The sequence below is a fragment of the Schistocerca cancellata genome, chromosome 2 (assembly GCF_023864275.1).
Source record: "Schistocerca cancellata isolate TAMUIC-IGC-003103 chromosome 2, iqSchCanc2.1, whole genome shotgun sequence".
Taxonomy (NCBI): Eukaryota; Metazoa; Arthropoda; class Insecta; order Orthoptera; family Acrididae; genus Schistocerca; species Schistocerca cancellata.
Window position 1 is genome coordinate 254,556,649 of NC_064627.1, and position 22,702 is coordinate 254,579,350.

Below are 22,702 nucleotides of genomic sequence, written 5' to 3' on the forward strand. Positions count from 1 at the left end.
AAAGAGAACTGATGAAACGTATTTGGCGACACACACACACGAATATATATTATCAGAGTAATGGACCGTTTAGTTCAACATCTGTTTTTAAAAAAAAATCTGAAGTTTTATTTTACGTAAGAGCTTATACGTGTCTGCTTTGCAGGGCAAAAAAGACAATTTTATTAAATGCAGTATATGTAACTACTGCAGAAAGTGGCTAAGTCCCCATATAGTTCTGTAGGAATTGTGAAAACGGTTACGGAAGTATACGCAGCAGAAAATTTATATATAGCATCAGACGATCATTATCAGCATTTCTCTTGTGAATATCGGAGGTGAAGATGCTGAGGGAAGCTTCAAAAAAATTGAAAGAATTATGACTGAAAAATGATGCAGTCAATTACTCACTGTGTGACATACTTGTTCACAAATAAAATAATGCTATAAGTGGGGAGATGAGTTGCGAACTTTCTAGAAACGTATAGTGAGTATGATTCGCCGGTGTTGGCGCGTTTTATCGTGCCGGTGTGCTTGTGCTAGCAGTCACCATGACGCTGCACTTCCAGCGTTATAAAGCGGGCGGTAGCCACGCATCCCGATTTAGACGCCGTGAGATACCAGAAGCAGCGCTACGTCCAGCTAACCGCAGACACACCTGGTATGTAATGCGACAACATTAAACTTTTTTACTGCATAATATTAATAATTACGTGTTTCAAGAACAGCAACTTGTCTCGAAGTCGCTTTAAAATCTTGTATTTAAAGAAATATGTGTGCCGGTCCAGTATTAACAAAAATGTATTCATCCAGTGATTATAGGTTTATCTGTTGAGGAAGTTTAAGATAAGTGTTTAAAGCAGCGCCGCTGACGATATAATTAAAGATGGAGCCGTTGAGATATCGCACTTATTAGCTTTTTTAATCGAATCATGCTATTAGTAGGAAAGAAAATTCGCTGTAAAAGTGAAATCTCATTTAACGTGATACGCCTGCCCAAACGACAAAATCGTATGAACGTGCGTTCGCATAATGAAATTCATTGTAGATGCAGTACAGTTTCGAAGCCGAGCTTTTGTAATTATTATCGAGAGAGGTGGAGCAGTGGTTAGCGCAGGGGACTCGCAATCGGGAGGACGCCCGTTCAACTACCCGTTCTGCATGATTTCCCCAAATCGCTGCAGGCAAATGCCGGGATGGTTCCTTCGACAAAGGCACGGTCAATTTCCCTCCTCATCCTTTCGTCTTCCGAGCTTGTGTTTGGTGTTTAGCGACTTCACCGTAGACGGGACGTTAAACTTTTAATTTTCCTTGCCTCCATTTTGCAATTATTCATTCCTAGAGAATCGTGAATGTGGACTTATAATCTCAAGTACATTTTAAAACGAAATTTTCAACCTAATCCTCGTGGGTCTCAATTTGTGTTATACAATAACATTTCAATATTTGTGTTCCAACAGCAAGAAATGTGTTTCTAACTTTGCATAATACCTGTTTACTGCGAAGATATCCTTTTCATTCAACGAATTGGTCTCTCTTGCAGACAGTTTTTTTGAGATAAGAATATTGAAAGGAATCGTAAGACCAATTCTGGAGACAAGGGAAGATGGGGATATTTTTCAAACGCTTTGTTGCAATCTCTAAGCCCCGTGTGTGAACAGGCTCAACGTTCTGAAGCTCTCCACATTGAACTGAGGTGACAAACGTCATGGGATAACCTCCAAAAATCGTGTCGAACCTCCTTTTGTCCAGCGTAGTGCAGCATGTCGACTTGGCATGAACTCCTCAAGTCGTTTAGGTCCACTGCAGAAATATTAAGCGATGCTATCTCTGTAGCCATTCATAATTACGATAAGTGTTGCCGGTGCAAGATTTTGTGTACCAACTGACCTCTCTATTATGTCACAGGGTATTCACAACTGGCGATCTGGGTTGCCAAATGATTCACCCAAATTGTCTAGAATGTTCTTCAAACAAATCGCCAACAAATGTGCCGTAGTGACATGGCTTATTGTCATCCATAAAAATTCCGTTATTCGAAAGCATGAAGTTCATTAATGCTACAAATGTTGTCCAAGTGGCCGAACATACCAATTTCCAGTCAGTGATTGGTTCAGTCGAACCAGAGAATGCAGTTCATTCCATGTAAACACAGCCCACATCATTATGGAGCCACAGCCAGCTTGCACAATGCCTTGATGACAACTTGGGTCCATGGTTTCGTGAGGTCTGCGCCACACTCCAGCCTTCCATCAACTCTTACCGCATGAAATCCCGATTCACTGACCAGGCCACAGTTTTGAAGTCGTCTGTGGTCCAGCTGGTATGGTCACGAGCCCAGGAGAGGCGCTTCAGGTCATGTCGTGCTGTTAGCAAAGGCTCTTAGGTTGGTCGCCTGCTGCCATTAATACGAAATTCCGCCGCACTGTCCGAACGGATACATTCGTCGTACGTCCCGCATTGATTTCTCCGGTTATTTCACACAGTGTTACTTGTCTATTAGCACTGACAACTCTACACCAAAGCCGCCGCTCTCGGTCGTTAAGTGAAGGCCGTCGACCACTGCGTCGTCCGTGGTGAGAGGTAACGCCTGTAATATGGTATTCTCGGCACACTGCTGACACCGCGGTTCTCGAAATATTGACTTCCCTAATGATTTCCGTAATGGAATGTCCCATGCGCCTAGCTCCAACTACCACTCCGCGTTCAACGACTGTTAATTCTAGTCGTGTGGGCAAAATCACGTCAGAAACCTTGTCGCATCAATTATTTGAGTACAAATGGCAGCTCTAGCGCGGTTACAGACTGTAGCGTCTAGAACCGCTCGGCCACACCGGCCGGCGATATTACCACCAACTGCATATGTACGTATCGCTGTCTCATGATTTCTGTCGCATCAGTGTATATAATTAGTCCAGCAGCTTTGAATAAAGGGCGTCTGTTATATTTAATCCATTTTCAAATAAGCAGTCTTGTGAGCTAAACAAAAGAACGACATTGCCTTTACTGTTCTCTGTTTTCGTATTACTTTCGACAGTCTACACGGTCGGGAAGTAACTTGACATTTTTGTCTTCTGCGTGTAATCGTGGACCCACGAGTCGTCAACAGTCACGTAATGATACCAGAAGTTCTACGGATTATGCTTCAACTTAAGCAAACACAAATGCCCTTCTTCGAGCGACTTTGGCCACGAGTCAGCAACTACAGAACCATTGCGAGGCTTTTCCACATGTAGGTCTTCTTTTCCGATAGTGCGTGCCCGTAGTTCGAAATGCCTTCTAGATACAATGAATATTAATACGAGAATTTCCTTTCACTTTATCCATCTTATATTGCTCACGGTAATAGTCCTATTATAACAGTCCATATGGTTATGGCCTAAGCTGCTTTCATATCTGAAGAGGTCGTCTCCTTTAGACCGATGTCGCCTTATGGGACAAATTTCGATGTTTTTATTAATTACACAACATGCTCAGCGTCATAAATCGTAAAGAAAAAATAAAATTTGAAAAGATTTGCAATACTCTGTCTGGTAAAAAGCTTTTCTGGTGGCGGTTTTGCTAAAATGAATTCAAAGAAGACAGTATCAGCAGTCATAACTCTCTTTTTGCAAACAATCTTTGCGTTTCTTCGCAGTACTTGTCACTGTGCTACCAAAAATGTGCTCATCGCAAACTTGCGAGTCTTTGAATCATTCAAGGTACGTCATTAGTTGCCCCCTTCAGATGTACGAACGATACTTTCCTTAACCTGCTAACACAATTAAAGATGGGTAGTTGAGCTCGTCGCTTCTTCACACATATAACTATAATAAATAATGGAGCTTCCAGCTGAAAAACTATAATTAATGGCAAATACAACGAGTCTCATCACTAATGGACTTAATGCTGGCACTTACGTGGGAAGAGAAACACGCGATTAAGATACACAACAAGTGGGTTTCTTGCAAGCTTTGTATCATACAAAAGATCGTCATAATAAAACTCGAACGATGTTTAAACAATTTATTCATCGGCTTACAGACGATGAACTACCATCTGTATAAACGTTTTTAGCAATAGGACGAAACAGTATAACCCCACATGCATTCTTGTCGTGAGTTCATGAGGTTCAGGACGATCAACAAAGGTAGTAAAATCTCGTGGAACACAAGCTCGCCTAATTTCTCACCTTGTGATTATTATCTTTCCGGCTAGCTGAGGTGTCAACTATTCTCAAATAATCCAAACATATGATAACAGGTACAGGCAGACATTGCAAACATTATTGCTGACGTCCCTCAGGCAGAGGCTCTAAGTGTTCCTCAAAATTTGATAAATCGAACTCAAGACGTCATCGAAGTCAACAATGAATATTTCAAGCATCTTCTGCAAAGAACAATTCTCCGGTTAACTGCCTAGGATAATTTACCAACTGTCAGACTTTTTAGCGTATCAGACTAATAACCGTTCACAGGGCAATTTTGTTTTAGTTACTCTGTATCTTCAAACTATCGTGAAAGGAAATACTGAGTACCATAGAGTTTAATTGTACTTCTTTTACGTTCGCTGACAGAAAAATGTAAAGAATGGATTGCTCGTACGTATGTCAAATCTCGTCTACGAGGCCTTGTGTGATGTGTATTTTGTAGGAAACCGTACGCTGGTGTACCTCTTTGTCATATGTCAGCTCAAATTCAGACTAAGGTGTCAGTCATCGTAGTACTAACCATATTCCCGGCAGTTGTGTAGTGGAATCTAGATTTCCAGGCAGTTCACAGAGATCGAGAATAAGAGTCGTTATCTGAATATCTGATGCTCTCTGCCCTTCTGCATCTTATGTGTTCTTAAGTTAAGAAAACCTCGATGCATGGCACTTTAAGGAACTATGCCTACAGCAATTATTTTATACATTTAAAAAATCGTGACTTCGTTCGTCCTCGATTTCTCACCATTTCAGCAACGTGTAAAGAAAGTTTTTCCCTAATTTGCACAGATTTTGAGAACGTTTTGATTACTTGACGTACGTATCACACCATCCGTCAGTTCACCACAGATTTGTCAGACTGCTACACAGACACCAGCCCAATGGAAAACCAGTAGTCTACAGAAACTCTTCAATAAGTACCGACAGTTGTTATGTAAGGTCAGTGCAATTCAGTCAGTTAAAAATTTTAATCAAGTACTCCACATACCAACGGCAGGTTGGAAGATGAGAATGACATGTTACACCATCTGTGTGTAGTCAGAGCAAATAGTCGTAACAAAGGTACACGGACAATCCCAGAGATAATGCAGATACGCTTATCTCTAGCAAATATTTGGATTATCTTCTATTTTTTTGTCTGGCCATAAGGAGAGAGGAGTCTTTTCCTTTTTATCTAAACCTTCTAATTACTCTCCCTTTAATTTTTACAGAAGTCGCAAAGGACATTCATTTATAGGTATTTATATAGGGTTACTTACATTCACGTGTTGAGACGGTAGAGTTCTGCGGGCGAACTTATACATTAGAGCGCGCAAGAGACTTCTCTAGCAAGTGATGGAGCAACTCAGCTTCTGAAATCGGAGGTCATGTGAGCAGCGCAACGGATATGCGGAGTTGTGACACAGAAGTTTTTCAGTGAAGTACTTTTGAGGTCGCCCTTGTGATTCTAGAATACATTTCAGAATAAATGCGACTAAATAGAAAAAAAGAAAACAGTGTTGTAATGTTTAATACGAAAAAGAAAAATCAGGCTGTAGTTGGAGTGTCAAACACTTGCAATACGATACGGGCAAAATTAACTTTTCCGTTTTGTTCATTACTTCGAGCCTAAGAAAAAGTGTGACATCGTGCTACCCATACACTAAGATGCACTTAGTCTCAGAAGACACATCAGGTACAGATATACGGGTGTCTTTCCTAAGAGTCGTCGAGCGCATTTTCTCTAATGTTTCGACAGATATTTGCCATTTCGCTTTTGCGTTGTGTAGCTGGAGTTAGCCCAAACAGTTACTGCTCGTCACGCTTTCCATGCGACGCCCACTGACAACAAAAAGCGTCGGTTTGTTTCACATTACATCCAGTATTATTATTATTAGTAAGCCGAAGACAAGTGTAATATGTTTGAATAAATGGTTCTGATACGATCAGCAATTAATTTTCCCCTGTTGACATTTTATGCCTATGCTATAATCTTCTGAAAAGTAATAATAAGTTACAAATATACTTCACTAAACAGTAAAAATATGATACCTCGGAAATTATTTGTTCACCCATTTCAAAACATTGTTACACATAGCATTTTATCCACCACATCTAATAAATGTTTAACCTTTAAGAACATTATAAGGAAATGCAGATTGTATTTTTTGTCGTCGTTCTGTGGAAGACCTTTAATACTTACTAAATCATATTTTTTCTGAATACTTTTTGAAGCGGAATGGTTAAGATACATAGCATATAAAGCAACAGATTTTAGAAACTAAATTTTAGACGGTATTCTTTCAAACACATCAAGAGTATTTTTCACCATATTTCTATACTTCGCTATCACTATCTGCTCCAAGATGAAGAATAGTTTTCTTGCAAGACGTGTTTAGTTTACATTTATAAATCTCTGCATGCTCTACAGAGAGTACTATCTTACAATAATTTCACGAATGTTATTTTTTAAGGATATGAGGACAGAACGACCGTAAAATTTGCTACAACCACTACTTAAGCAATTATTTTGTTATAACATATCATGAGGTGCTTGTATCATAAGGCCTATAAAATTTAAGAGATCCTCACGTGCTGTCCTAGTAAATAGTTCTCATTTTAATGTACTGGGTAAATTGTTATTTGTATGAATACCTCTTTGTAATTTCCAGAGTAACTCGGGGTTTGTTGTTCAAGTACTTTAATAAACAGATACCGTTTTTATCAAATGAATTTAGTTTAATGGTATGGATTGTTACATTTGTGTTAATTATCAATTTAGTTCATTCAGGAGACTACCCTATTAAGGTAGACAATTCAGCATAAGGAAGTGGCCTACCTGGATGGAGGTAGACATTGCAGATGGTGATTGCTGGAGTTGTTTGCACTCTAACCACCACTACTTCCAAGTTAAATTCCCCCTGTGCATTGCAAAAAATCAATCTTAGTGTGATGTTTGTCAAGAAAGTCTGCCCGATAATCAATGAACAACCATGTTCGAAAGAACAGACACCATACACATATAAGTAAATATATCCTTTGTTAGAGTGTTAACATCATTGCATACCGCATGACTAATACTTCAGAAACCGTATGGCTTTAACAGTATTATATTTTTATGTGCAGAACTCTGTAATCGTCAGAACGTCAGACAACAATAAATTTCATGAAGCTGATGTACAGTTTTTTTTTTTTTCACGCACGTGTTACTATAACGCATCAGGTATCAGATTTTACGTGCCAGATTAATCTTTTATCACTTTTCGCTTACATTATTGAAATCATGTTCTGCCGCAGTTAAAATCTACTTTAAGATTAAATTAAACTATTGCTTGGAAAAAGGTATTCTTAGAGAATAACATGTTTACTAACTTAGGATAATATTCAAATTCTTGTTTCTCAATGAGACGTACACAAAGCATTCTTTTGTGTGTATGTCCCACAACTGATGCAGTGCTACCGACTTCAAGATTTTTTAACAAAATAATTTATCTGAAGTTAGTGTGTAGCAGCCAGGCACTCCGTCTTTAGGCCACAGGTGACCCATCGGGACCACCCGACCGCCGTGTCATCCTCAGTAGAGGATGCAGATAGGAGGGGCGTGTGGTCAACACACCGCTCTCGCGGTCGTTACGATGGTTTCCTTTGACCGGAGCCGTTACTATTCGGTCGAGTAGCTCCTCAGTTGGCATCACGAAGCTGAGTGCACCCCGAAAATGGCAACAGTGCATGGTGGCCCGCATGGTCACCCACAGAAGTGCAGGCCACGCACGACAGCGCTTAACTTCGGTGATCCGACGGGAACCGGCGTATCCACGGCAGCAAGGCCGTTGCCCGAAGTTAGTGTATAGTTAGAGGTTATTCGCTTATCGCTATTGGACGGAAGGTACTGAGATTTATGTCAAACAGAAAATTTGTCCACAATTAATGATGCCACTACAAGCTACGCCGCACAGCATCAGACCTTAGTTTTCATTTTTTTAACAGAATCACTGTTTTTATTCTTCTCTTTACCACACAATATACAAAACTCGCAAATTTTCTGAGGAATTTGGCTACTGTTGTGGAAATTACTCATTTAATGTTCACTTTATTTTTAGGTACGACAATGGCTCCCCCGACTCTTTATAACAACCCTTTGAGTCCTCCATGTCGTCTTGTACGTTTGGTGGCTGGTATCATCGGAGTTGACCTGAAAATAGTGAATGGTACTGACATGAAGTCGCCTGAAATGTTGAAGGTAATGTATGTGTTAACTGATAACAAAATTATATGCTTCTAGAGCGCAAAAATATTTTGACATACGTTGAGAAATGAAAAACTGCATAAAAGCAAACTATTTTATTTTCTTTAGATGAGAAAATAAATACTGGGCAGGCTTGGTTATGTCTCCATTGAGCCCATAAGCGCTATCGCCAGATGTGACACCAGTGGTCCGATTCCCGTGCTGCCATGAGAGGTGTATTCCAGATGTGTAGAGTCGAGTGACGATTTTGTGCTTTCCACTGTGTTGATTTTAAAGTATCAGTGAAACAACAGGAATCTTAGCTCAAGTTCAGCAGTTGGACACCGAGAGAGGAAATGCCAGGCCATTGCCATTGTAACAATCATGATGACGACTTTTGGTTTGTCGGCCGCTCAAAGGCGTCGTTACCAGCGCCCGTACAAATTCTCAGTCATTGCACATTCCAGTGTTCCAGTTCCCGAATGACGATGAAATGATGATGACAAGAACACCCAGTCGCTGAGCGAAGAAGCTTCCCAACCCAGCCGGGACCCGTTTTAACGGTGTGTTAGTAATAGGAAAGTGTCGCGGCGGTTCAATATGTAACTGTTAGATTAAAAGTCCAGACGTCTGTGATTCAACCCAGAGATGGCACTGGGATTTTTTTTTCTTACTTCTTTAGCATTTGACAACGATATGTGTACGTGAAAAATGCCATATTGCCCCATGGTTGGGGTCCGCGTAAATTGTATCTCCACCAAATCTGGGTAAGTCAGTTCGAAGGCAAGGACACACCAACTCCAAAAGGACCTTTCCTGGTTAAGTATTGCCTCAACTTTCGTATTGTGGACGGTATAGCTTACTTACTTCAAGCACTTTCTGTCACAATAACATAACAATCTCTGACCTCTACTTTCTTAGCTATAGTTGTTTGTTTACATGTATTTTTAATTACTAGAAGTCTGAAAATGTAAATTTTATTGCTCTATGTATGTAGTAAACAGTACTGGTGACATCCGTATTTTTGCATTATTCATTTTCTTATCTTTACATTCATTTTGTGTCTGTCTAGAATTTCTGCTTGGTTTTTGTCTCAATGGTGAATTAGTCTTCGGTCTCCGTAATCTGCTTTAAGGTATTTGAGGGTTCGAACCAGAGCATCTCATTTTATATTATCAAATGCTTCCTCAGTGTCAATTAAAGCGATTAGTAGTACTCTGTACACACTTGGCATATTCTCATATCTGTGTCTCGTATCTTCCAAACTCGAATAAGTCATCTGAAAGCTGTTATAGTCTTCTTTCCAAATAGCGTATAATTATATTTCGTTAATACTTTGGAGCGTGGGATACAATATTCGATGTAGAGCAGTTTTGTTCCAGTATGGAACCTACACCGTTGTATCCTTGAGCGTTAACTCCTCTGCTTGGTCAATTCACTTCGCCGATTCCTAATACGTCAGTTATTAAACTTTCCATTTCTGTCCTCACATTCTTCAGTATTCTACTTTGCGGTTATCTCACATTTTATGTCTCTAGTCGATATGCTATTTTTTGTTTTGAATTTTTGTATCAAATTGTCTTTATTGCTGTCCGCGTCATATAGTCGGGTAGCTGATTACTCCGGATGATTTCACGTAAGAGAAATACATTATGAAAAATCATATACTGTTGTTGTTGTTGTTGTGATATTCAGTCCAGAGATGGGTTTGATGCAGCTCTCCATGCTATTCTATCTTGTGCAAGACTCCTCATCTCCGAATAACTGCGTCAACCTACATCCTTCTGAATCTGCTTAGCGTATTCATCTCTTGGTCTCCGTCTACGATTTTTACCCTCCACGCTTCCCTCCAATACTACACTGGTGATCTCTTGATGCCTCAGAACGTGACCCTCCAACCGATCCCTTTTCTAGTCAAGTTGTGCCACAAATTCCTCTTTTCCCCAATTCTATTCAATACCTCCTCATTAGTTGCATGATTTACTCTCCTTGTTTTCAGCATTCTTCTGTAGCACCACATTCTCTTCTTGTCTAAACTATTTATAGTCCATGTTCCACTGCCATACATGGCTACGCTCCATACAAATACATTCAGAAAAGACTTCCTGACACTTAAATCTATACTCGATGTTTACAAATTTCTCTTCTTCAGAAACGTTTTTATTGCCGTAGCCAGTGTACATCTTATATCCTCCCTACTTCGACCATCATAAGTCATTTTGCTTCCCAAATAGCAAAACTCATTTACTACTTTATATGTCTCATTTCCTAATCTAATTCCCTCAGCATCACCTGATTTAATTCGACTACATTTCATTATCCTCGATTTGCTTTTGTTGATGTTCATCTTATATCCCCCTTTCAAGACACGGTCCATTCCGTTCAGTTGCTCTTCCAGGTCATGCGCTGTCTGCGACAGAATTACAATATCGTCGGCAAACCTCAAAGTTTTTATTTCCTCTCCGTGGATTTTAATTCCTACTCCAAATTTTTCTTTTGTTTCCTTTGTTGCTTGCTCATATACAGATTGAATAACATCAGGGATAGGCTACAACCCTGTCGCACTCCCTTCTCAACCTGTGCTTTTCTTTCATGCCCCTCGACTCTTTGTAACAGCCATCTGGTTTCTGTACAAATTGTATATAGTATTTCGCTCCCTGTATTTTATTTTGAAAAAGTATTCCATTCAACATTATCAAAAGCTTTTTCTAACTCTACAGATGCTAGAAACGTAGTTTTGCCTTTCCTTAACCTATCTTCTAAGATAAGTCGTAGGGTCAGTATTAGATGCTATAGCGTTGAAATGGTAGAAAGAAGACATGAGGACAACACCATGAATGGCAAACATAGGAAGATGAGTGGTAAACATAGGAACGGACCGAACAACTGCCACGATAAATAGTCACAACTCTGCCAGGTACCAACGACCTCCCTAGAGCCTGAACGAACGCATTTTCATAACAGTGGCTATCTCCAACTAATACGGGATCAGTATTCATCAGTCTGAAAAGCATTTGACGTCCTCCGTTACTCACAATTCTAGAAATGAGGATATTAATATTTTTCACCACTGATGGTTCAAATTAATGATACCTAGTTTTTCTGTGTGAGCATGTTACTTTTATTTACGATGCAAACCGGATTTGATTATCAAAGAATCGGTGGGCTTCCAGGGATAGTAATCAGGTTACTGTTCGTTCTCAAGCCATCAACATTGGATTGAAATTGCGGTAAAATTGTAGCTGGATTCGAGAGACGGTATTTTAAATAATAAAGAAGCGACCCTTCAGGCGCAGGTTACTTGAGAGGATCGGTGTCTATTCCTCCTCAGTTCCCTGTCTCTATCAATTGCCCCAAATTGTCGTTCTCCAACATTCGCACAGAAGCATATTCACAACTACAATAGCATTTTCTGCAAATCACTTATTTTACCAGGAAATTTTACTCTTTTGAGTACAAAAGTGTGAGCAGACTCACTGAACAGTGCACCAACGGCCTCACAAACACTCACCCGCACCTAATCACGAAGAACTGACCAACCAATGCGCGCACCGCTGCAGCGCTTTCACTGTACATTGCTTTTACAGATTTGGAACGAACATGTATGTGCCCAGTAACAAGAAACAATTCATTAAAAAAAGATAACAACTACCTCTCTCGGGATTTGTAAACATTCACTGCAGTTTGATCCCACATAAACACTCGCTGCTTTAAAATACTACGAGGTCGGCCACCTCATTGTTTTATGGACGTACTCATAGGCCGCCGTCACCCTGTACCAAAACGTAACGTAACTATCATGCACTCCTTTCTCATGTTGTAGTGTCAAGTGTTCATTTCTGAATGCAACGATTCATTGATTAAAAAATGTATCATGACCATGTTAATGGTCGTCAGTGGACGCTTTCAGTGAGGCGTCTGAATGTCTGTGTAGGAGTGCCAGCCTAATCTTCCTCAACAGCTAAAACTGGAGAGGACGGTGTTGTTGGATGCTAGGGTCTGCATCGAAGTCCACTTTCCTTGTCATTCCAAAGATGTTCCACTTGCTTCGCTTCGGGGCTCTGATCAGGACAGTCCATTTCAGAAACGTTATTGTCCACAAACCACTGGCTCACAGTAGTGGATTTATGGCGGGGTGCATTGTCATGCCGATAGAAACAACTAACGATTCTCAACTGTTACTCAACAATAAAATGCGTTCACATTCTTCGGAATTTAGTGTTTTCTTAAGCGCAACTATGAGTCCACAACCTAACCCAAAAGAGGGCCCCCATACTGTAACAACGCCTACTCTACATTTCACTGTACCACTGTACACGATGGCAGGTAACGTTCTCCAGACATTCGCCAAACGCTAAGCCTTCCATCGGATTACCACTCCAAGTCATTCGTTTTCATACATCCACCGTTCAGTGGCGTCGGTCTTAACACCACATCAACTGTCTCGTAGCACTGACTTCAGAAATGTGTGGTCTTTCTGGATCTGCTCGCTCATTGTAGCTCGTACTTCTTTACTCCCTACGCAACCTCGCGGCGGCAGGTGGACTGTTGTTAGCACTTTGAAACTCACGAGTGATTCCTTCTGCTGATATGTTGGGTTTTTTACAACCACTCTCAGCAATGCTGCTTGGTTTCTGTCCCTGAGAACGAGAGGTCCAGGTCTTAGTTTAACTGTGGTTGTTCCTTCGCGTTTCCAGTCCAAAATCACATCACCAGTGGTCGATCTCGACAGCCTTAGAAGCGTCGAAATGACCCTGATCCATTTGTTACTCAGATATGTGTTGATTAATCCATTTTTGATGTCCCTAAACTCTCCTGACCAGCCCATTCTGCTGTTAGTGCTTCTCTGCTGGCAACACAGTACTCCTGGCCTCCTTTTATAATGGAGGGGCCTTCTCTCGTGACATCTGGTGGTCGATTCCGCTTTATACGCGGGTGTCCGATAATTTGCAAACACATGCAGACTCTGCGAAGCAGTCTGGTCGGCGCAGGCTAACACTAAACGGATATTGAAAGGGTTCAACTCAAGTACAAAACCATAAGCCAACTTAGTCCACAGCACGCGGGTAAAGTGTTGCAAAATCTAACACTCGTATGCTGTCTCAACAGTCTAGATTCTTAGTAATGCTCTAGTCGAAGCAACGGAAACTTTCAATCCAGCTGCGAACTGCCAGCTACATTTCTTTGCTTTATTGTTATCTCCCCACGAAGACGCGGGCTGGCAGGGGATAAAAGCACTCATCAGCCAAAGGTCCCAAGGGGTGAACGTGGCTGGCAGCGGAATAATAGTCTGCTCTTTCACCAAACGAATTTGGGTACAAAGATGGGATGTAGATTTTAAAAGCATGAATTGTGTACAATTTTCTTAAATACATGCAAGGACATTTTTCACTGATCACATTTGCAATATCACAGGAAAGCTATGTACGAAATTTTTAAAAACTGAGTTGCGAGAAAGTTAAAATCAATAATGTACTGTATCAGACTTTTATGGGAGAGACCTGCAATTAGAAGGAGTAATAGGGAGGGAGAAGGTGGCTTGGTCCTTTTGGGTAGTTAGTTTTGATTCGGCTGCTGGGTACAGGTGAGCTGGTTTGTGGGGATAAGGATAATGTGGAACAATGGTACGAAAATATCAGGAATAGATAGTTTGACGAAGGTATTTCAAGGTCAAGAGGAGGAGAGAAAAGAGGGGGATGGGGATGGGCCTGGAGGGATGGAAAAATCGCCAGGGGATAGGTAGGAGCCTGCTAAATCTGGTAGGAGGGAATGTGTCAGGTCGGATTTAGTTGTCAAAGAGTGGGACGCTATTGAAACTGCCCTGGGAAAGGACCAGTTTCGTCTGGCGACCTCACTTGTATCGGACTTTCCTGCATTGTATGATGAGCCCACGTGGTACAAACGGTGAACCTTCCAGTGGCGTCATTGCAGACCTACTTCTTCGTAACATCGATAAGTGTTCTGATGCAGTGGTTACCTCTGGCTGGACGCTACCTGGGAATTTCCATCATTTCGCAGTCGGCGTCTGAGCCACTGTCGTCTTGGCTGTATACAAGTTTTCTGTCGTTGCAGAGTTTAGCAAGAAGGCTCTTGTAATTTAAAGTGTGGTAGTGGTGGTGATGGTAGACTGAATTTCGATGTTCACTGTCAGAGAATTTAAGAATTAGTTGTTAGTCAGTAGCTCATGTATCTGCCTTTACAAATAAAATTTTACCGTGGCTGCAACCATGGAATAAGTGTTGTTTTGACAACATCATTTCATCCTGACAGCAACGACTTCCTTGAGGTCCAGGTACTAATGGCATACTAGTGATCTGCTGCCTGTCAAATACTCAGGGCCTATGTGACTGTGGAGATTAAGTGTGATATAAATTTCGCTTCGATGATACTGCCGCCATAAAATGTGCTGAAATATCGTTTATTACCTTATCTATGCGGGAATATCATGCAAATGACATATCTAGCTACAGCTTTCTCTTCAACAAGACTGCTACATAAGTCCCGTTGCTCATACTTCTATCATAAGAAAATGAATAACGTATCTCATAATCTACCGTGGCATTTGGAGCTCACTTCTCATTTGCCAGTATAATATTCTGCCATTTATGAAGATGACAAATGCAGCAATGAATATACAAACCAGAAATTGTCCTTAAGTGAACTTTATCCACAGTGGATGCTGTTGAACTCCATGACTCTTGCTTTATAAGGAGTAGAAAAATTTCCGCTATCAGTCACAATAAAATATTATTTATTCGTTATCTACACACCTCCTACGCCTACGTTCTTTGACCATAGCCTACACGTTCCTACGTGAACACAGTGTATATCACAAGTGCACGTCGCAATAGTGAAATATGCAGACAAATTTTATAAAACTGAAACATAGACGTGAAAATGATAACAAATGTGCAACTAAGTAGAAAAACTGTCACCACACCGTAATTATAATAATGATGCTTCATCTTTATGTAAGTACAGATGTATTTTCGATAAGTACTGCCTTGCCACTTACAATTGTTCCACGTGTATCTGTTTATTCAACAGCAAATAATTTTCCTTGTATTTATACAGTGATCTCCAGCAATATAAACATGTACATGAATGTATAAACACTGGAGGATGGGCACAAACCCGAAACTGGTCGTGTGACGAATAAGTAATCTTTTATTGTAACTGGTAGCTGAAATTTTTCTACACCGGAAATTGTCATTGTTGTGTTTTCATTTCCTGATACATATTTCACGTAAAGGTTATACGAATATCTGAATCGTATGCTTTATTTATTAGTTCATACTTCAGTGTCAGTGTCGTCTCAGATGTTGCTTACACAAATTTGAGGTACTACGTGTTTCTCGATCATTTCAGAAAGTTCCTCAGCACACTGTTCCCGCATTGGAAGACAATGGCCTGTATCTTGCTGAAAGGTAAGCACTGATTATGAGTTACAATTACGTATAAAATTTTTACTGACTGTTACATAATGATCGACTTGGATAGAGCAAAACAATAAAAGCTTTCTGGGAAATGGATCTGATACTGATGAAAACTAAAATCAAACTGAAAAAATAAGTTTATGTCTGTTTTAACTTTTCAGTAATAAAGTTAGCGGTATAGTAGTTGTTCAGTCTAGCAAGTACATTGGAAGAAGTCATTTACGGCCTTTAGAGCTCACGACGTTTCACTGAAATAGTTACGTGTGATCAAAGGGGAACTACAATCACATTACAAAACGTGAATATGTAAACGGTGTCGATAAATTGACGTAGCAGGTACTGTACAAGCTCCATGTTTTTTAATAATTCTGGAAACAAGTAAAGTACTTGGTAAACAGTCTCCTGGCTCGCAAAACAGAGAGATTTATAAAGAACAATATACGGTACATTAAAGCGAAACAGGGGCAAAAATAAGCTCGAAGAACTTAAATCTTAACTCCGGTTTCGTTATACTCTATCAACACGAAGAAAACTGTTCCATTACAACTGAAGGAACTGAGAGCGGACACGTACGTTAAAATTAGTCTAAATGAAAAGAAGTGAAACAAGTTTTATGAGAAAGATATCTGACCTTTGCTACTATCGTGAATGAATGTACTAATTTCAGATATAGATTAAAAAAAGAAGGAAGTACAAAAGCTCCATGAGATTCCAAATCACCCCTTGCCTTGCTAAAGAACAACTCGGGAAAGATGAGTAGTAACACTACTGAAAAAAAGTCCGAAGCAATACACGCATAGTCAAAGTATATTTGATTAATGGTCACTGTGGGATGAATGGAAACTAAACAGTAGATAGTCTGTCCAAACTGGCAACATATGAGAGCAAAAAAACCATACTTAAGTACCGGCTGTCGCCTTTCTACAAAAGTATAGACGACTAATATGAGATGAGCGGAACAAAGAACGGGCACAGTGCTCGAAAGCAAGAGATCGTCATTATGCCTGCATATCACCATGTAACACGACGCAAACCTTGGTGCACCAAGACCTTTTATGGCAGAAAGTTTGTATCCACTATAGCACAAATGACCTTCAATCCTGCATGGTTCAGACAGCATCTAAACCGCAGTTAAGTGTAACTGATTCTTCGACGACCAATGCAGCAAGTATATTCTGTCAGTTAAGTAAATCAATTAATTATCTAGTTATGTGGTGTGTACTTTCTGTTTCGGTTTTATCTCTATTTTGTTTTAACTGACCAAACGTCTTACCACATACTCTCTAGTTTTGAACGTTCGTTTCTAAGTAGCTATATCTCTCCATGTACCTAAGCAAAAAATTTTTATTCGACCCACCTAAACCAGCCAAAACGTAATACGCAGTTTTTAGAATTGAGAGCTAAAGATTAAAAGTAGAATGTAGATGGCTGTACTGGTAGTGACCTACAAGCCAATAAATAACAGAAAGAAAATTATAGAAACGTAATAATGATACTATTTTTGCAGTTTTTACATCTACGAAATCGTGACAATATAATTAGTCATATATAAATGAAACTTGACTATCAAGAGTGACGTCTTGCAACATATAATTTTTTTTTACCTTATGAGAAGTGACGAAGACGATGATGAATGTCTTCCCAGATATAACTATCACATGTGCGATGGCTGTAGGAGCATGTGTTTCCTGAAAAATTGGTACTTTGTGGTAAGGTCTTATGGAACCAAACTGCTGAGGTCATCGGTCCCTAAGCCTACACACTACTTAATCTAAGTTTAACTTACGCTACGGACAACATACACACCCATGCCCGAGGGAGGACTCGAACCTCCGACGTGGGGAGCAGCACGGATGGTGACAAAGCGCCCTAGACCACACGGCTACCCCGCGCGGCTGTCTTTCCTGAGACTGTGGTTAAACATGTATATAGGAATACACAGTACTACAAATCTGTAGCAATTTGCCCATCATTTGGTCGACCTCTATCTTCACCTACTTAATAACGAACATTTTTGGCTGGTTACACATCAAACACACACACACACACACACACACACACACACACATACACGTCCGAATCAATACGCAGAAAAATTAATTTTATTTTGCTTTAGTGTCAAGTAAGAAGAAGACACATGAATTAAGTTTGATGAATAACGTCAGGAGAACGTTTGTACACCATTCCAATTATCGCCAACACTGGTCAAAAGACACACCGTTCTGTAGGTGCATTGTTCTCTGAGGTTTCTATGCATTGTCTTTGATTAAACCTCCCACGCCTACCACATTGAGGGGTCTAAAAGCAGAATCCCTTCAGTTGCCTAACAGTATCTCAACTAAATATTACAGGGAGCTGCAAGTGTGTGACTGCTCCAGTTTTATAAAGCCGTCGTGCCTTCCTGGCTCGATTAAAAGTGCTACGTGAGTGGATCACCGAGAGATTCCGTCATCAGAGCATTCACGCCTGAAAACAGGCAGAGTCTAGCGATTGGCCATCTCGTCCTCGGGGAGCAACCACACAGGTCTTTGTTTAATCCAATGTCACAGGCAACCCATGCGATAAATGAAAAAGTCATGGTAATGAATTTCTCCATCAGCGACCAGCTACACTATCTTCTGAATATGAGCAAAGCAAGATATTGCAATTGATACACACCTTCCTCGCGCTAGGTTAGAATCGTTTAGCACCATGCAAGCTAAGGAGGCCCAGAATGATTCTCCAAAATTTTTGCAGACAATATCAACGTAAACATTAACAAACGTAACACCACGTTAATCGTCTTTCCGAGAGATTTCAAAAGCTGTTAAAAAACTCACTTGCTCCACTGCTGTTATTTTCCTCTCACCACTTTTCTTTAATTCGGCAATAGAACTGAATTAAAAACACGTACTTCCAATTCAGCCAAATATACATCATCGACACCTCTAAATTTTTTTTTGTAATAAGAAACAGTTTCTTCTACTAAACATGTAATACTACACGTTTTTAATGAGTTGATACTGGTTCCAAAGATTTTACCCTTATGAAAGTGCCACCTACAGCGTTACGTGCACTTTACAAACTATGAAAAGCCTGGTTTTTTTCATCTTTCGTTCTCATTCAGGAAAGCTTAAGCTCTTTTCAGCCAGAGATCTAATTTTTTTCTCTTTTGGTGCCATTTATTTATAAAGGGGAGAAAGGAGAATTTTCAGTATACTGTCTCCTTGTTTTTCTTTTCCTGATTTGGTTTTTGGTTTGAGGGGTTAAATCATAAGGACAGTTTTAGGGAAACCTCCCTGAACCTTACTTGCGAATTTTTTTATTTCCCTGAAGGAGATGATGGCTTCTCTTTTATCTTGAATATCACGAAATTAACCATTATAATTTTTAAATTCTAGTAAATGAATGACAAATCATTGTAATTTGTCAGTTTATGAATATCAGTTACATGCAGTGCAACTAATTGCGGGGTGTTCAATCGGGTTGAGAATTCCCTAAAACACCAGCTTCATTAGCATATAGGGTGGTCAGGAACAGTCTGAAAAGCTTGTAAGGGTATTACAGGGTCTGTTGTGCTGAGAAATAATAGTTAAGAAAGAAATCAGATACGCTGCAACGTTTCCAAGAAAATAAGCATCGAGGGAATAGTAATTAAATTACGAAAAGTATACATGTACAACATTTGCATGCATATAAAATTTATATATTTTAGGCAACATAACTTATTCATAGAAAAACATGTAAATCTATTAACGGCAAACAGAAATTCGGTCTCTGAAAAAGAGTTAAAAGTGTTAACTCCAACTACATTTCCCTCTGCATACAGTCATTTGCAGAAAACCCTGTTTAGATATTCCGAAGCGTTCACTAAATATCACAGGTATTACCCCTTATGCAATTCATTCACGCTTCAGTACAGGATACTAAGTACATGTACTGTATAAATAATTTCACTATGAGTCAACATTTTTGGTTTCCAACTGAGACATGTAATCATCAGATGGTTGCAGTATATTTGTCAGTACCATTTGGCTTCAAAGACCGCTTGCTGTCGTGATGCAATTATAACTGTGGTTACACTTGCCATAATATTATAGCATTGGTAAGGTAAAGTTTGCTCCTAAAATAAGTTGCATTGAACTTTTCGCCTTCAGAAAGACAATGACAGAATATTTGTAGAGATATTCAGCAGGGAATCATATAGACGTAATGAATGAACACCACACTTTCACTATGTGCCTGAATGTGCAGCGATAGCATAGACCTTATACGCATCTGAGCTTGTACGTTTATAACGATTTGGTGCTCTGTTAACAGCCGTGCCATTGCCATGTACCTCGTCTCAAAGTACGCGAAGGATGACTCTCTCTACCCGAAGGATGTAAACAAACGTGTCCTCGTCGACCAGAGGCTATTTTTTGATCAAGATTTGTACAGCAGAATTTTGAGTGTTTTCGTAAGTATTACGTTACTCTCGTTCATACAAACAGATTAATCATATTCCTTTTTTGTTTAGTATTGTTTAAATAAGAAAGAGAGTTATGATATATTTTTATTTTAGTGTCAAGCTTTTTCCGATAAATGACCTTAATTTTTAAAAAGTGCCGAAGTACAGTCCTCCCAGTCGCTTTCCTTTATTTTCGTATGACCGGTTTCGGGACGTCTGCCCATCTGCAGATCATTTGCTACAATTACGGACTAACCTGTCGAATGTGGAGCTGAAAATTATCTGTCAAGTTAACAGCTGTCACTACAACCACCCTTCTCTGCGGAATACTAAGCATTTTAGACCAACACATTCGCCACAGTCACTTTGTCACTGACACTCCGAACCCACCCGCGACTTGATTAGCAGCTGACTTAGACGCAGTCGCGTGACGCGCACAAACCACAAGTAGTCGACTTCGAGAAGAGAGCCGCTCGTGCAAAACTGACTTTTTTAGCGGAGTACAGCCCCATTTCCCCTCCTGCTTGCTGAATGTCCACACATACTAGTTTCAGTTATTCATGTCTCGGCCTTCAGTTGGTACAGTGAAGGTTTCATTATTCATCTCAGAATTACTTTAGACGTATTCATTTCATAGTAATGGTGGGGTACAGCCTAATTAAAGTTACGGACTGTTCTCGTAGTTTTTGTTTTCCTACTGATGTTTAACAATGGATCAATCAACTCTATGCATGAAACAGGGGAAGTCGTATAAGGGTAAAATGACTCTTATTGAATTATGTTATTAAGAATCTTTTTTTTTAAATTTCGGACTTGCCATATGAAACGAAAGTGTCCCCTTGAGCTACGCGCATTTCAGAAGAATGATGCCTTATCGTATGTGACCCCATTGTGAAAGACTATACTCACTACGCCACAACCACAGTAAATATATCATTAGTCTGATTACTTACCCTGCCTCTGAGTACACTTTTAATTGTTTCTGTTACGTGATTGATTCTTTGGATATGGTGTGTAAAGCAAATATTGGATTACTGACGTTTATCTACTTTCTCTATCTCATTTTCTGTACCTTTCATGTCTTGCACTTTTCAGCACCCACATTCTTACTATATCGTTGCAGTTTCTGGGATCTACATTTACGTTAATTTTCTGTCAACAGCTGCCAAAATTTTATGGCAAACCGATGGATCCCAGCAGCGTCGATAAAGTGAACGACGGTCTGGAGACATTGAACCGAATGCTGGATGGCAAACAGTGGCTGGCCGGAGACAAGGTCACACTTGCTGATTACGCTGTCGCTAATTCTCTGTCAGCGTTGGAGGTAACGTGAAGCTATCAAATCAACTTTTAAGAAATTAAGAAACTACGAACAACCTATCTAAGAATAACATGTTAATTTTTCTGAGGGTTTTTATTAGATGATGTCGTTCAAACTTTCTCGCATTAGTTCAGCAGAAATCTCCTTAAGGTCTGAGCGGCATGGTCAGCCAAAAGTTCTATGAAACTCAGAAAAATTAGTTAATTTAGGCAATCAAAATATCTATGTTCAAAAATTATTTGAGTGCTGATGTCACCTCTATTTTCAGTTTGCTCCAGAAAGTGGAATTGACCCTACGAAGCAGCCTAACATCAAGCAGTGGCTTCCACGTGTTGAAAGTTCCAATCCAAAATACGGAGAAAGCCTCAAAGAATTCCGTGAGGGCTTGAAGAAAATGGCGCAGAAGTAAAAGCACATACTATTTACTGGTTTTGTATTTATGCAATAAAATGTTAACAGTCATCTAGTCAAATAAAGTTTATTAACAACATGTGCAAATTATTTGCAAAGAGTGAAACACTTTCCAGAATGAATCTATAAATATGGAGCGTACTGAGCGTGCGTTGTTCTGAAAATTCCTTGCAGGTTAAAATTATGTGAGACACGAAATATTGTCCTTGTTTGTGTCTGTCAGCAAACGTAACTTTCAGTGCTGTTAAATGTTGTTTGTGCTAAGGCGAATAATTTCACATTTGCTACAACGAAGTCCTATAGTGTTCGCCTCTGCTGCAGATGGGGATGACGTGTCACTGGCGACCTCCTTAGGCCCTATTCCAGCAAACTTCTTTGCGGGAAAATTCTAAGAACATGCACAGAGAAATGTTGTCAAAAGGAACGAACGTTTGGGTTCTTAACTTAGAGACAATTCAAAGAGAAATTAGGCCATTTTCAAGAACACCTTAATAAAATTACTCCGAAGTTTGAGCTCACCGTGCAAGAAGAGGTAGATGGTAAATTTGCAGTTTCTGTGAACACTAGTCTTTCTGAAGGGAAACGGTAGCTGCGGCCATACTGCATACGAAGAACCCTCACACATGGACTGTTCCTTACACCAGGGTTCAAACCTTTTGCAGTAGAAGTGTGGCGTCATAGAAACGGTTACCAGTCAGGAAGATCTGTGAATCAGAGTAGCTCCAGGTAGTAGTGG

The 22,702-nt window shown here is 39.9% G+C and overlaps 1 protein-coding gene across 1 annotated transcript; it reads left to right on the forward strand.

Annotated features, from left to right (window-relative positions):
* Positions 1-586: 586 nt before the first annotated feature.
* On the forward strand, positions 587-22,045 carry LOC126161583 (glutathione S-transferase 1-1-like). Its single transcript, XM_049917529.1, has 6 exons — positions 587-640; positions 8,245-8,384; positions 15,738-15,796; positions 20,105-20,243; positions 21,397-21,558; positions 21,824-22,045. The coding sequence occupies exons 2-6, from the start codon at positions 8,253-8,255 to the stop codon at positions 21,962-21,964; spliced, it is 633 nt and encodes a 210-aa protein (XP_049773486.1). The 5' UTR covers positions 587-640; positions 8,245-8,252; the 3' UTR covers positions 21,965-22,045.
* The last annotated feature ends 657 nt before the right edge of the window (positions 22,046-22,702 follow it).

What these genes read in the sequence shown, in the direction of transcription:
- LOC126161583 (XM_049917529.1), top strand. Translation starts at nt 8,253, where the DNA reads ATGGCTCCCCCGACTCTTTATAACAACCCTTTGAGTCCTCCATGTCGT. An exon ending in GCAGAATTTTGAGTGTTTTC is followed by an intron (nt 20,244 to 21,396) that starts GTAAGTATTACG and finishes TTCTGTCAACAG; the next exon opens with CTGCCAAAATTTTATGGCAA. An exon ending in ATTCTCTGTCAGCGTTGGAG is followed by an intron (nt 21,559 to 21,823) that starts GTAACGTGAAGC and finishes CTCTATTTTCAG; the next exon opens with TTTGCTCCAGAAAGTGGAAT.